The 13830-nt window shown below is 46.4% G+C and overlaps 1 protein-coding gene across 1 annotated transcript in view; it reads right to left on the bottom strand.

The window, feature by feature from the left end:
• Positions 1-13830, bottom strand: part of SZT2 (SZT2 subunit of KICSTOR complex) — a 606663-nt gene that overhangs the window by 40752 nt on the left and 552081 nt on the right. The window contains exon 67 of the mRNA XM_069227802.1: positions 13632-13706. Within this exon, the coding sequence (XP_069083903.1) occupies positions 13632-13706 (75 nt within the window). The remainder of the gene's footprint in view (positions 1-13631; positions 13707-13830) is intronic.

Raw genomic sequence — 13830 nt, 5'->3', positions numbered from 1 at the left:
ATTGCTAGATTCAATGATGCTGGGTTTGGATGCCTGATCTGTTGTTTGTGTTGTGTTAACAGATCTGGTCTGTTGGGTAGTTTGACATGCGGTACTAGTGAAAGGTCTAGTAGAGTTGTATACCAAGGTTGTCTTGCCCATGTGGGTGCTATCAGTATGAGTTTGAGTTGGTTTTGACTCAATTTGTTTACTAGATATGGAAGGAGAGGGGGAAAAGCGTATGCAAATATCCCTGACCAACTCATCCATAGAGCATTGCCTTGTGATTCGCGGTGTGGGTACCTGGATGCGAAGTTTTGGCATTTTGCGTTTTCTTTTGTTGCGAACAAATCTATCTGGGGTGTTCCCCAAATTTGAAAGTAATTGTTCAGAACTTGGGGGTGAATTTCCCATTCGTGGACTTGTTGGTGATCTCGCGAAAGGTTGTCTGCTAGTTGGTTTTGGATCCCTGGAATAAATTGTGCTATTAGGCGAATGTGGTTGTGAATCGCCCACTGCCATATTTTTTGTGTTAGGAGACACAATTGTGTTGAGTGTGTTCCTCCTTGTTTGTTTAAATAATACATTGTTGTCATGTTGTCTGTTTTGACAAGAATGTATTTGTGTGTTATTATGGGTTGAAAGGCTTTTAACGCTAGAAATACTGCTAACAGTTCTAGGTAATTTATATGAAATTTTGTTTGGTGTACGTCCCATTGTCCTTGAATGCTGTGGTGATTGAGGTGGGCTCCCCACCCTGTCATGGAAGCATCTGTTGTTATAACGTATTGAGGCACTGGGTCCTGAAATGTCCGCCCTTTGTTTAAATTGTTGCTGTTCCACCATAGAAGCGAGAGGTATGTTTGGCGGTCTACCAACACCAGATCTAGAAGTTGACCCTGTGCTTGTGACCATTGTGATGCTAGGCACTGTTGTAAGGGTCGCATGTGTAGTCTTGCGTTTGGGACAATGGCTATGCATGATGACATCATGCCTAGAAGTTTTAGCACAAATTTTGCTTGTATCTTTTGGTTTGGAAACATAGCACTTATTACCTTGTGGAATGCTTGAACTCTTTGTGGACTTGGAGTGGCAATTCCTTTTGATGTGTTGATGGTTGCCCCTAGATATTGTTGTGTCTGACACAGTTCGAGGTGTGACTTTGTATAGTTGATGGAGAAACCCAGTTTGTGAAGGGTTTGTATGACATATGTGGTGTTGTTTGTGCACTTTCTTACTGTGTTGGTCTTGATTAGCCAATCGTCTAGGTAAGGAAACACATGTATTTGTTGTCTCCTGATATGTGCTGCTACTACTGCTAGACATTTTGTGAATACTCTTGGTGCAGTTGTTATTCCGAATGGCAACACCTTGAATTGGTAATGTATTCCTTTGAATACGAACCTTAGGTACTTTCTGTGAGAAGGATGTATCGGTATATGAAAGTACGCATCTTTTAGGTCTAATGTGGTCATGTAATCTTGCTGTTTGAGCAGTGGAATGATGTCTTGTAGTGTGACCATGTGAAAGTGGTCCGATATGATGTAGGTATTTAGTGTCCTGAGATCTAATATTGGTCTTAATGTTTTGTCTTTTTTTGGAATTAGAAAGTACAGGGAGTAAACTCCTGTGTTTTTTTGTTGTACTGGTACTAATTCTATTGCATCCTTTTGCAGTAGTGCTTGAACTTCTAGTCCTAAAAGTTCTAAATGTTGTAGTGACATTTTGCGTGTTTTTGGAGGGATGTTTGGTGGGAATTTGTGGAATTCTATGCAATAGCCATGTTGGATTATTGCTAGTACCCAATTGTCTGTTGTAATCTGCTGCCAAGATTGGTAGAATTGGCTTAGTCTTCCCCCCACTGGTGTTGAGTGAAGGGGTTGTGTGACTTGAAAGTCACTGTTTAGGTGGAGGTGTTTTTGGAGTTTGGAATTTTCCCCTACTCCTTGGGAATTGACCCCCTCTATATCCCCTGAAACCTCCCCTTTGGAATGAACCCTGATAGGGTGTGGTTCTTGTTTGTTGGCTGGTGGTGTCTGTGGGTTGGCCACGAAACCCCCCTCTGAATGGAGTTTTTATAAAAGAGCCTCTGCTCTGCGGGGAGTAGAGTGCGCTTATGGCTTTGGCCGTGTCTGTGTCCTTTTTAAGTTTTTCAATGGCTGTGTCCACTTCAAGGCCAAAAAGTTGTTTTTCGTTGAAGGGCATATTAAGGACAGCCTGCTGGATTTCAGGTTTGAACCCTGAAGTGCGGAGCCATGCGTGTCTCCTTATGGTGACAGCAGTGTTGACTGTTCTTGCTGCAGTATCGGCTGCGTCCATTGAAGAGCGGATTTGATTGTTCGAGATCGTTTGTCCCTCTTCAACTATTTGCTGCGCCCTTTTTTGGTATTCCTGGGGAAGATGGTCTATGAGAAGTTGCATCTCTTCCCAGTGTGCGCGGTCATATCGGGCTAGCAGCGCTTGAGAATTTGCGATGCGCCATTGGTTGGCTGCCTGTGATGCGACTCTTTTTCCTGCCGCATCAAATTTTCGGCTTTCTTTGTCCAGAGGTGGGGCGTCGCCAGATGTATGGGAATTTGCTCTTTTGCGAGCTGCCCCTACTACTACGGAGTCAGGTGGTAACTGCGAAGTAATAAACACTGGGTCTGTGGGTGGTGGTTTATATTTCTTATCCACCCTTGGGGTGATGGCTCTTGATTTTACGGGCTCTTCAAAAATTTGTTTTGCGTGCCGTAACATCCCTGGTAGCATTGGGAGACATTGATATTGGCTATGTGTAGCCGAGAGGGTGTTAAATAAAAAATCATCCTCTATAGGATCGGAATGCAGTTGGACATTGTGGAATTCTGCTGCCCTAGCCACCAGTTGCGAGTATGAGGTACTGTCCTCTGGCGGTGACGGCTTTGTGGGGTATGAATCGGGATCATTGTCCGGCACTGGGGTGTCGTATAAGTCCCAAGCGTCTTGATCCTGATTATCTCGACTTATAGTAGTTTGCGCTGGTGAGTGCATTTGTGGCGGAGTTTGTGCCGGCGATGCCTGTTGTGGTGGAGAGGGCGGAGGCGTGACTTTTTTAACCACTTTGGCTTGTGGTTGTGCGTCATCCTTGAGAAATCCGATCCTTCTTTTTCTCATTATTGGGGGAAGGGTTGATATCTTCCCTGTGTCTTGTTGGATGTACAGTCTCTTTTGTGTGTAGTCTGATTCTACACTTTGGAGCTCTTGTCCAAATCTGTGCATCTGGCCACTTATTCCTTGTTCCTCTGTGTAGGAAGGAGGTGTGGAACTTTTCGGCGCCGAGAGAGAATCTTTTTTCGGCTTCGGTACCGACTGAATTTTTGTGGCTTTCGGCAGTGTGTCTCGGTGCCGATGTTTTTCGGTGCCGGCATCTTGTTTTTGCTTCTCGGAGCCGCTATCTCGGCTCCGAGGTTGCTCCATGGCGGTCCCTCGACCGGAGTCGGGTGTCTTCGCTATGGGTGTGCCCTTTTTCGGCGCCTTCGACGGGTCGCCGGTTTTATGGGTCGAGCCATGGCCTGTTGGCAGTGGCGTCCCCTGGGCTTTTGTTTTTTCGATGGTCTTTATTTTCGACGTCTTACTCACTGTTTCTTGTTGTTGTTCGACGTCGGAGTCTCCGGATTCTGAGTCCGTAACCGAGAATGTTTCCTCTTCGTCGTCGAAACGTTGTTTTGTCGGCGTGGACGCCATTTGTAGACGCCTGGCTCTTCGGTCCCGGAGTGTTTTTCTGGACCGGAAGGCTCGACAGGCCTCACAGGTATCCTCCTTGTGCTCGGGGGACAAGCACAAGTTACAGACCAAGTGCTGATCTGTATAAGGATACTTACTGTGACATTTGGGCAGAAACGGAACGGGGTCCGTTCCATCGGCTTCGGCGTCATACGCGGTCGGGCCGACCAGGCCCCGATGGGGGATCGAAGCTACCCCAAAGTCTTCCGATGATCGGTGTCGATGTACCTAACTATCCCGATACCGAACGGAACAATACCGACGCTTTCTTCCGAGATTCTGACTAACTTTCCGAACCGAAACACGGAGCGAAAAGGAACACGTCCAAACCCGACAGCGGAAAAAAACAATCTAAGATGGAGTCGACGCCCATGCGCAATGGAGCCGAAGAGGGAGGAGTCCTTCGGTCCCGTGACCAAAAAAGACTTCTTCGAAGAAAAACAACTTGTAATACTCCGAGCCCAACACCAGGCAGCGGACTGTGCTCAACATGTGTATCTGCAGCGACATATGCCATCGAACCTAATGTTTCAAATGTGTGATGCTAATCTTGTTGCCGGTCTTAAACTCCTTGATCCTCCTCAAGCCATATCCATTTCAAAATGTCGGGTCTAATCCTGAATTGAACTGCTCAGCAACAGGTCAATGCAGCGCATCCTGCAGGAAGGAAGAATTTAATCAGTACCTTGAAGTACTCATTAGTGCCTGCTAAAACCTCAATTGACAGAAAACCGACAGTAAAGAACTGAACTGTCTTCGCAGGATCTATTCCCTGGTGTCCCCTCCCCATGCCTCGCCGCGTTTTGAGATGTTTGATCTCTTCACTGTAGGTGCTCTGAAATGTCTGGTCTTGACATGGTGGTGCACCACAGTACAGCACTCAAAACACAAGGAAAGGACTGTTGAAGAGGAGACCCCCATAGCCCAAAGATGATGATTACTAGCAGAACTGACTACAGGGTAATGGGTCTGTACTTTGGCACAGTGGTCCTCCATCTCGAGCCTTGCACACACTGCTGTGGCTTAACACCAGAAGGAACTCTTCTCCATTTAGGGGTGGACACTTCCCTGAAGTAGATTCTAGTGAGTCTTACTACCAAGCTAGGCTACTATTATTTTAGATGTTGTCCACTTTTCAAGCCTCAAGTTTTTCTAGGGCGAGATGTGCTACACTTCCAATAATAAGTCAAAAGGTCACAGGTAGCAACAATTTCAGCCTATTTCATGAATCTAGGATAACATTTGCAGGTTGCGAGGGACACTAAGAGCAGGAAGCAGATTCGTGCACCACATCTCTTCAACCCAGAACCTCTTTATGACAGTGATTATAGGAGCGGAGGAGCCTTGTCTACAATACACACCTCTTGCTGAAAAAAAATGCCTATTAAGGCGAGACTGCCACTGAAGCTCCAAGATCATTGCTCAGCTCTCTCCCAGGACCATCTCGACAACCTAGAGTTCAAGTCCTCAAGCTAATTAAGTCCTTTGCACTCAGAATGTGATTCACATATTAAGTACAAAGTGAAGATCACAGGTTATCACCAGTCAGCAACAACCAAAAACAGGTTTGAACATGAGGATTACAGTGCCTGAACTTTAGCACAGGTCAGAGGAAGTGAAAAAATAAAGACGGACAACCCTTGTGTAGAGAAAGATAGGAAAAGGGAAATAATACTGGACTGAAATGCCTGTTACTACACAACTCATCAATATTAAAAAAAAAAAAAATAGAGAATGGATGGAATGGAATGGAACAAGAGGGAGGAAAGTAAGAAGTGCTACCCTGACAAACATCTCTTCTACAAGAGTGGGATACAGCCTCACAGGAAGTGTGTTCAAAAACTTTCCAAACACGATACTGTGCAAATGCATGGCACTAAATCAAAGTACGCAAGAAAGCAGCAACATGCTAATCCCTAGTTATTACGGATGTAGGCCACAGAATTGCCCCTGAGGCGCAAAGGCCTAACTCAAAAACAAATCTATGACATGTGCCAGCCCCAGTGAACCTGGTCACTTCCAGTGCAAATCCTTAAACACTAGAGTGGTCATCACAGGCGAACACAAATATGAGTGAGTTTATGGAGAACGGCAGCGTGAAGGTAGGAGAGAGGCGTGTTGGAAGCACTACACACTGCCTGTGCAAGAGAAATTACAGGAGAAAAGGCAAGGATTCTTCCTTAATCATCAATTTATAAATTGGCCATGGAACAGGATTCAGCAGGCAGAAGAAGGGAAGCCAGAGAGTGATTTGCTGCAGACAGACAGTACTACATCTGAGGTTTAATATGGATGAAATCCTGGATTTCTCTAACATTATTTTAGTGGGACACCTGCGTCCAGCTCTACCTTTGGTGCTCACAACTACCAGAGAGGTGCTTACCCATCATGCTTGTGCAAAACTATTCAGACCGTGTACCACATTTGGCAGAGGATGAGTTTCAGCCACCAAGGAACAGAGTGCTGGACATCTCCTAGACCAAACATTACAGACATACAGCCATGCATTGTCAAACACTACCCATACTCAAACAGAGTGGGTGGTCCCATACTATAATAATCAAATATAGGAGTGTTTGAGACTGGGTGAACTGTGTTTTCTTTTTTTTTTTTAAATAGAGCCTAGAAGTTAGAACTCTAGATTAATCTCCTATTGTTCCCTCTACGCAAATGGGCACATTTCTTCCAATACCAACCAGAATATATGGAAAATTTAACTGTAACAACTGGGTTGCAACCTCTAGTGTGGTAGATTCACATGCTGTGCATTCTCCTGCCATCTAGAATTGGGTTTGAAACCGCAAAAAGCTTTTTTCGAAACAGGAGTTTGGGTTTCACATTGACTTGTATTCCCTCCTTTTTTTCTCATTTCTGTTGATGTGTGAACACTATTCCCTTTTAGTAGAAGTGCCTGCACCTCTTGCTGCAAGATTTTGAGTTGGTCGTTGTTGACTTTATGACAGCATGTAGGAGGTTTGGCTGGTTGATGTGTCCATTAAAGAGCAGAACTATGAGTTGCCGCTGGACTTCAGGAAAGAACCTTGACATTCTTAACAATGCATAACTTCACAACAGACCACATATATTGAGACTTGCCTTGATGCCATGAGTATGGCATCCAACTCACATATGATGCTAGTGTTTGATATGAATTTGCCCTCTTCTATGACCTCTTAACCCTCTTTTTGTAAGCATTAAGGAGATGTTGCATTAGTTCTTGAGTCTCCTTCTATTGACACCTGTCATGTCTGGCTAGCAGGCCCATGGAACTGGCAATATGCCACAGTACTGCTGGCCCTAATGAACAAGTTACTTACCTTTGGTAACACATTATCTGGTAGAGACTATCTAGCTGCAGATTCCTTACCTTTGAATTCCCTTGCGTCAGCTTCGAATCCGGAATTTTTTGACAACGTTCTTTATGGGTCCAGCCGGTGGAGTTGCTCCTCTTCTTTAGAGGGATGTGGTGAAGCAAAGAAGGTGGACAGAGTGGTGTTCTGACCCAGATGAAATAGGGGCTAAGCCTTGGGGAGTAAAGAGGCACGAGTTCTGAGAACCACCTTATCTGAAAACATAGTGAGATACGGAGGCTTTGATGAAAGAGCCTGCATCTCACTCACCCTCTTGACAGATGGTATTGCTACTAAGAAGGCTGACTTGATGTTGAGCAGCTTGAGGGGACAGTTCTGTAAGGGCTCGAAGGGAGCACACATAAGAAATTTGAGGACCAGATTTAAGTCCCATTGGGGCATAACAAAGGGCTTTGAAAAGTGAATGCTGATCAGGCTGCCGAAGGAATGCCGATAAGGTAGAAAGATAGCCCCTGAGAGTACCCAAGGCATAACCCTGCTGGGCAAGGGTTCGTATAAAGAGAAGGATATCAGAAAGAGGATCAATAGACCTTTCTGTACAATAAAATACAAAACGTTTACAATGGCAGGCGTATAACCATTTTAAAGCCATCAACTGCCGCCGCTCAATCTCTATGCATGAAGGTGCAGAGTTGACAGGTTCAGGTGGAGAACCCTCAATATCCTCCCGAAGGGGCAGCCTGATCGGAGGATCGATGCTCAATTTCAGAAGCTCAGGATACCAGACTCTCAGTGCCCAATCCGGAGCCATTAAGATTACTTGGGCCTGGTCATTCTTGGTCTTCCTGAGAATTCTGGGCGGAAGTGGTATGGGCGGAGTAGCATACAGGAGGCCTGAATTCCACTCGTGACGAACCGCGTCGCCGAGCGATTGCTGCCTTGGAAACTCCAACATGCAATACTGCTGACATTGAGAGTTCTCTGTGGAAGTGAACAGATCTAACCAAGGCTTTCCCCCACTGCTGAGAGAGTCCTTGCGCTACCTCCGGGTGGAGATACCATTTGTGATCCGCTAGGCACTGACGGCTGAGTTAGCCCACCCTGGCATTCAGAGAACCTGCCAGGTGTTGAACCACCAGGGTTATGCCCTGCTGTTTCAGCCATGTCCAGAGACACAGAGCCTCTTGACAAAGGGTCCATGACCCCACACCGTTTGTTGCAGTACCACATTGCAGTGGTGTTATCCGTTAACACCTGCACTATCTTCACTTGTACAACAGGAAGAAATGCTTTCAATGCCAGTCGGATCACCCGAAGCTCCAGGAAGTTGATATGGAGTCTAGATTCCGCGGGAGACCAGAGACCCCTGATCTCCACCTCTCCCAGATGGCCGCCCCATCCAAGAAGTGATACATCTGTCACTACTGTTAGATCTGGCTGGGGAAGGAAGAGGAGTCTTCCTCTGACCCAATCGCAGTTCACTAACCAGCACTGCAGGTCTTTTGCAGTTCCCTCCGAGATCTGAACCGTGTCAGTAAGATTCCCCTGATGCTGCGTCCACTGGAACTTCATGTCCCACTGCAGAGCCCTCATATGCCATCTGGCATGCTTGACTAACAGGATGCAGGAGGCCATGAGTCCCAACAGCCTCAGAGTCTGTCTCACCGAAATCCAGGATAGTGGCCAAAACATTGGTATCATAGCCTGAATATCCTGCACTCGCTGCTTGGGAGGATAAGCCCGAAACGGCACTGTGTCCAGAACGGCTTCCATGAAAGGGAGCTTCTGAGAGGGAGTCAGGTGTGACTTCGGCATGTTTATAGTTAACCCCAACGAATGCAGGAGGTCCGCCGTAGTCTGAAGGTGGTTGACGAGAGCCTGGGACGTAGAAGCCTTCAACAGCCAGTAGTCGAGGTAGGGGAGGACTGAAACCCCTGACCTGCGCAGATGAGCTGCTCCCACTGCCATCACTTTGGTGACACACGAAGGGCACTGGTGAGACTGAAGGGGAGCACGGTAAACTGAAAGTGATTGTGGTCCACCTTGAACCACAAGTAACTCTTGTGGGCGGGCAGGATGGGGATGTGAAAATACACATCCTGCAAGTCCAGCGCTACCATCAAGGCTCCTTGGTCTAGGGCAGACCAGACCTGAGCAAGAGTGATCATCTTGAATTTCTACTTTTTGAAGAAGAGATTGATGTCCCACAAATCCAGAATAGGGCGAAGACCCTTGTTTTTTTTGGGAATCAAAAAGTAGCAGGAATAACAACCACTGCTTACTTCGGACATCGGGACCATTTCAATAGCTCCCTTGGCCAAGAGAACTATAACTTCCTCGCGGAGCAAATTAAGTGATCCTCCATCAGCCGTTCTTTTAATGGTGGCATAGGCGGAGGGAAAGACTGGAAAGGGGGGAGGGAATAGCCCTTTCTGTATGATCTGCATTTGTCCGATGTTATGGACAGCCAGTAAGGGAGATGAAATTGAATCCTCCCTCCAACTGGACACATGTGGTCTTGCAGAATCACACTAGGAGGACTTGGGCGCTGCGGAGGAGGAAGGCTGGGTGGTTGCCGACCTCTGGCTAGACCCTCTGGGTCTAAAGGTACCAGGACCTCATCCTCACACTGGATGATGATGGAGGACGGTGGCTGATTTGAGGGTGGCGTGGTACCCCACCCCTTCCGAAGCCTCAAAAGGGGCGAAAGGCAGACTGCTGATGAGCTGGCGCAGAGAGACCCAAGGATCTGGTATAGCCTGAGAGTCCTTGAACCGCTCAAGAACCGAGTCTGCCTTTTCTTCAAAAAAGCATGAGCCATCGAAGGGCATGTCCATGAGGTTTGTATGGACATCCCCCAAAAAGCCAGGAGTACGACGTCAGGCATGGTGTCAAAGGGCCACTGTCGAAGAAATCGCCCTGCCCAGTGAGTCGGTTCTGTCCAAACCACACCGAATCGTAAACTTAGCTGCATCTCTTTCATCTTTGACGGCTTGTGTGAGAGTGTCCCGCATGCCCTCCGGGACCTGGGGCAGCACCTGTGCCACTGTATCCTCGAAAGTATGGGAAAAAGGGCCCAATAGGCAAGAGGTGTTTACGGACCTCAACACCAGCCTGGAGGAAGAAAACATCTTACCAAGCTGATCTAGCCTTTTGGATTCCCTCTTCGGGGGAGTGGAAGGGAAGGCACCATGGGAAGTGGGGTGTTGGGTAAGGAAACTAGGGTCAGTAGGAGCTGGTCGATGGCGGCGGCTGATTGTCCTATTTACAGGAGCCCCTGTGCTCGGTTTGGACCACATCCTCAGCAGGACATCAGTGAGGGCTTCATTGAAGGGTAACATTGGTTATGATGTGGAAACCCCCCCCTGAAGTACCTCTGTCAGGATGTTAGTCCTGACTGGCACCATAGGCAACTCTAGGTCCAACACCTCCGCTGTTCTACACACCATCATGACGTATGAAGCTCCCTCCTCCGTAGCCACAGAAGGAGGTGAGAGAATGCCAGTATCTGGAGAAGTATCCGGTCCACTGGCTTCCCCTAGATCCTCATACCAGTCCTGCTCCAATCCATATTCAAAAGGGTCCACAGACTGCTCCCAATCGTCGCCTGTGCCTGGCTGTTCGAAATAAGCCTCAGGCACTGATCTGGGCCGTGGGTGCGCCGTCAAAGTTGTACGTCGTTGTTCCGGCTCCGGACCATCCAGAATGATGGGGCTCGCACCACCAGTGAGCACCGGTGGTGGGGGGGGAGAATCTACGTTGGAGGAGGCCAACTGTGTGGAACTGCATCAATCCAGATCTGATACCGGATCCCGGGGTTCCCAATGGCACCAAGGCCATAGCCGCCGGAATCAAACCAGATGGGGCCCTTGCCATCCAAGTATGCACTACACGGCTTGAACCCAGTCTTCCTCGAAGACATCTTGCACAGACGAAAAAATCTTCAACAAAAAAGTTGAAAAAGGCCTGCTAAAAAGGGTAGGTCGATCCCGGACCTGCGCTTAACAGAAGGAAAAGAGCTGACGTACGTGCTCTCGGGTGGTGCCTTTAGAAACGACTGTGACATCATAGATGGCTCCAACGATGCTGACAATGCCACGCAGGCCCAAATGAGGCACATGGATCTGAACACAACCTGATGGCACGCGCAGGGTATTGCTCAGCAAAAAATTCCTGATTGAAAGCTGATGCCAGGGAATTCAAAAGGAAAGGAATATGCAGCTAGAAGTCTATCAGACACGAAGGGCTTTCCTGCCACAAACATTTTTACTTTCTTTGTTGGAAACCAGGGTATCACTTGAACCCTGCAGTAGTGTCCTTTTTCTAGTAGTATGTACTACAAGAGAATCTGGAGACACTTGCCCACAGATGCTCTTGCAGTGCTGGTTTAAATTTGATTTGAACTTGTAAAGTAAACACAAATTTTCTCTGGGATGTGGAAGTTTTCAGTGGAGCACTTTCACATTTTTCTTAGGTAGGAGTGAAGTATTTTTCTCAGTTTCATATAAGCTCTCCATAAGGAAGTCATTATCTTTCAATTTGATGACTTCCTCTTTGATGTCATTACCTTCCTGTTTGAGATGCAGCCTGGCCTTTTCAGCAGAGGCATGATAGATGAGAAGTATTGTCAGATGGTGATGCGTTTACTAGGCTTGGCCTAGGGCATTCAATCTGTAACCATCCTGTGGGTCTTCCTGGTGGTTAGGTGGCTCAGATATTGGTATGTGGCTGATGAATCTACAGACAGTTTCTCATCTAATCCAGAGTTATAATAGGCTTTTTAATTCTTAGACATCAGGAAAGCTCTATTTTCATCAGAAAGGACCTCTTCAAGTGCAAGCCAACACTTATTTAAAAAAAAAAAAAAAGACACTCTGTCCTCTGGTGGCCAGGCCATAATAGGGTCTGTGTCATGGTCAATATACATAGATTTTTACCTACTGTTTGGATGTTCAGTGTCCTACCGGTTTGGCCAATATGGAATGGACACTGAAGACTTGCTTGCCTTCAAAGATGATCTTGGTGCCAAAGTGCAAATTACATAATCTCGGCTACGAGAAGCTCTACCTTCCTCCAGCACCAAAAATTATTTTTGACATTGACTAGACAAGTAAAGTGGGTGAGGCCATTTTTGAAGGCAGTTCTTGGGACAAAGCATGAAGCTCTCGAGGGTGTTCCGGTGTTTGGAGTCTAGACTCCATTCAATGCTGATTTCCAGAGGAACAAGTCTCAGTAGGTATGTTTTGCAATCGGTCCAAGATGCCAATCCCTGAAATACAAGATGTAGTCTTGTTACTCGGTCTGTTTCTTTGAGGCACCGACAGAGTCAGTCTTTATCGAGTTGAAGTCTTCAGGAGATATGGAAATATGGCTCTGGTCCAGTTTATTGTTTTAAGGAACTGAGATTTCTACCCCATTGTCATCAGACACTAAGCCCTAGAGATCCACTACCACTACACTGGACATGGACTCAGTTGACGATACATACTGAATAGATGAATTCACTGAGGTCCTTCAGTAGACATGATAAGACATGATTCTGGTCTGACCATGGAAACTTGCTACTGCAAGTAGAGCAAAACGTACACCACGTATTTTCAATACCTTCGCATCCTAATGAGTAATTCTCAAACAACCTGTTCAAATCAGTTTCTCAATGCAGTTGGAGCTGTTTAAGTACTGCCCAATGTTGTGGTAGGAAGTCCTTGTCATTTTGGATCTCCAGCATCAAAACCTTTCTTCGTTTCGCAATGGTAGCAAAGCACTTGAAGAATGCCCGAAACCACTGGCAACAGAAAACCAATTAAAGTGCAGTTTGTGTCCTGGAGCATTGTGGTTTCAAGGGAGTCACTTTGAAACTGAAACTAATGATTTAAAAAGAACACAATTTTGTAATGTTCCAAGAATAATATTAGAAGGCAGGTGTGTCCACAGAATATGATCTACAACTACACATATTGCAAACTGTTCAGCCAGAGAATCCATGCTGCAGATGTACATCTCAGGGGAACCAGCAATATTGCTAGGTAATAAGGAGTCATACGGTCAAAGAGCATGTTCCAGGAAACCACCAATACTGCCATTTTATGATGTAGCCGACTATTAGAGTGGTCCTAATACAGCTATTCAGCTCAGGCAGCCAGCAATAATGCTTGTTTATGAAGGGACATCTTGTCAAACAAGGCCTGCTGCAGCTGTACTTCTAACAGAACCAGTGATATTGCTCATTCATGAAGGGACAAAGTCAGAGAGGGTACGATGATGCTATAAATCTCAGGACATCAGAAATACTTCTAGTACGTGAAAGGACATCCTCTTAGCGAAGGAATGCTGCAGCTGTACTCTGAGGGAGTAAGCAATACCAATACCTAAAGTACATGAAAAGACATACTTTCTGAGAGAGTATGCTGTAGAAGTATGTCTGAGGGAGGAAACCATAAAGCCAGCGCATCCAAGAACATAACGTTTATATGGGACTTGCCGCAGCTATAGGTCTCTGGGAGACTCATTATTGCTAATCAAGGAAAGAACATACTGTCAGAGAGAGGGTATACTAATGCGGCAGTCTAACTTCAAACTGCACCAAGACATCATTACCTGAGAGTTGACTGACTGCCCCATCGGGATACGAGAGCACTCCAGCGCGTACTGCTTGACACAGAAATAGCAGCCCTGCAGCAGAAGAGAGAATGCAACATTCAAATCAACTTTGTGTCTCTAAGTAATCTTCCACTGCTGTTCTGCTGAGAACTTTAAGAGCTTCACAGTTTTTAGACGAATAGAGGGGTCAAATCTC

This window comes from Pleurodeles waltl, chromosome 4_1, assembly GCF_031143425.1.
Source record: "Pleurodeles waltl isolate 20211129_DDA chromosome 4_1, aPleWal1.hap1.20221129, whole genome shotgun sequence".
NCBI classification, from domain to species: domain Eukaryota; kingdom Metazoa; phylum Chordata; class Amphibia; order Caudata; family Salamandridae; genus Pleurodeles; species Pleurodeles waltl.
This window is presented reverse-complemented; position numbering and strand designations above follow the sequence as displayed.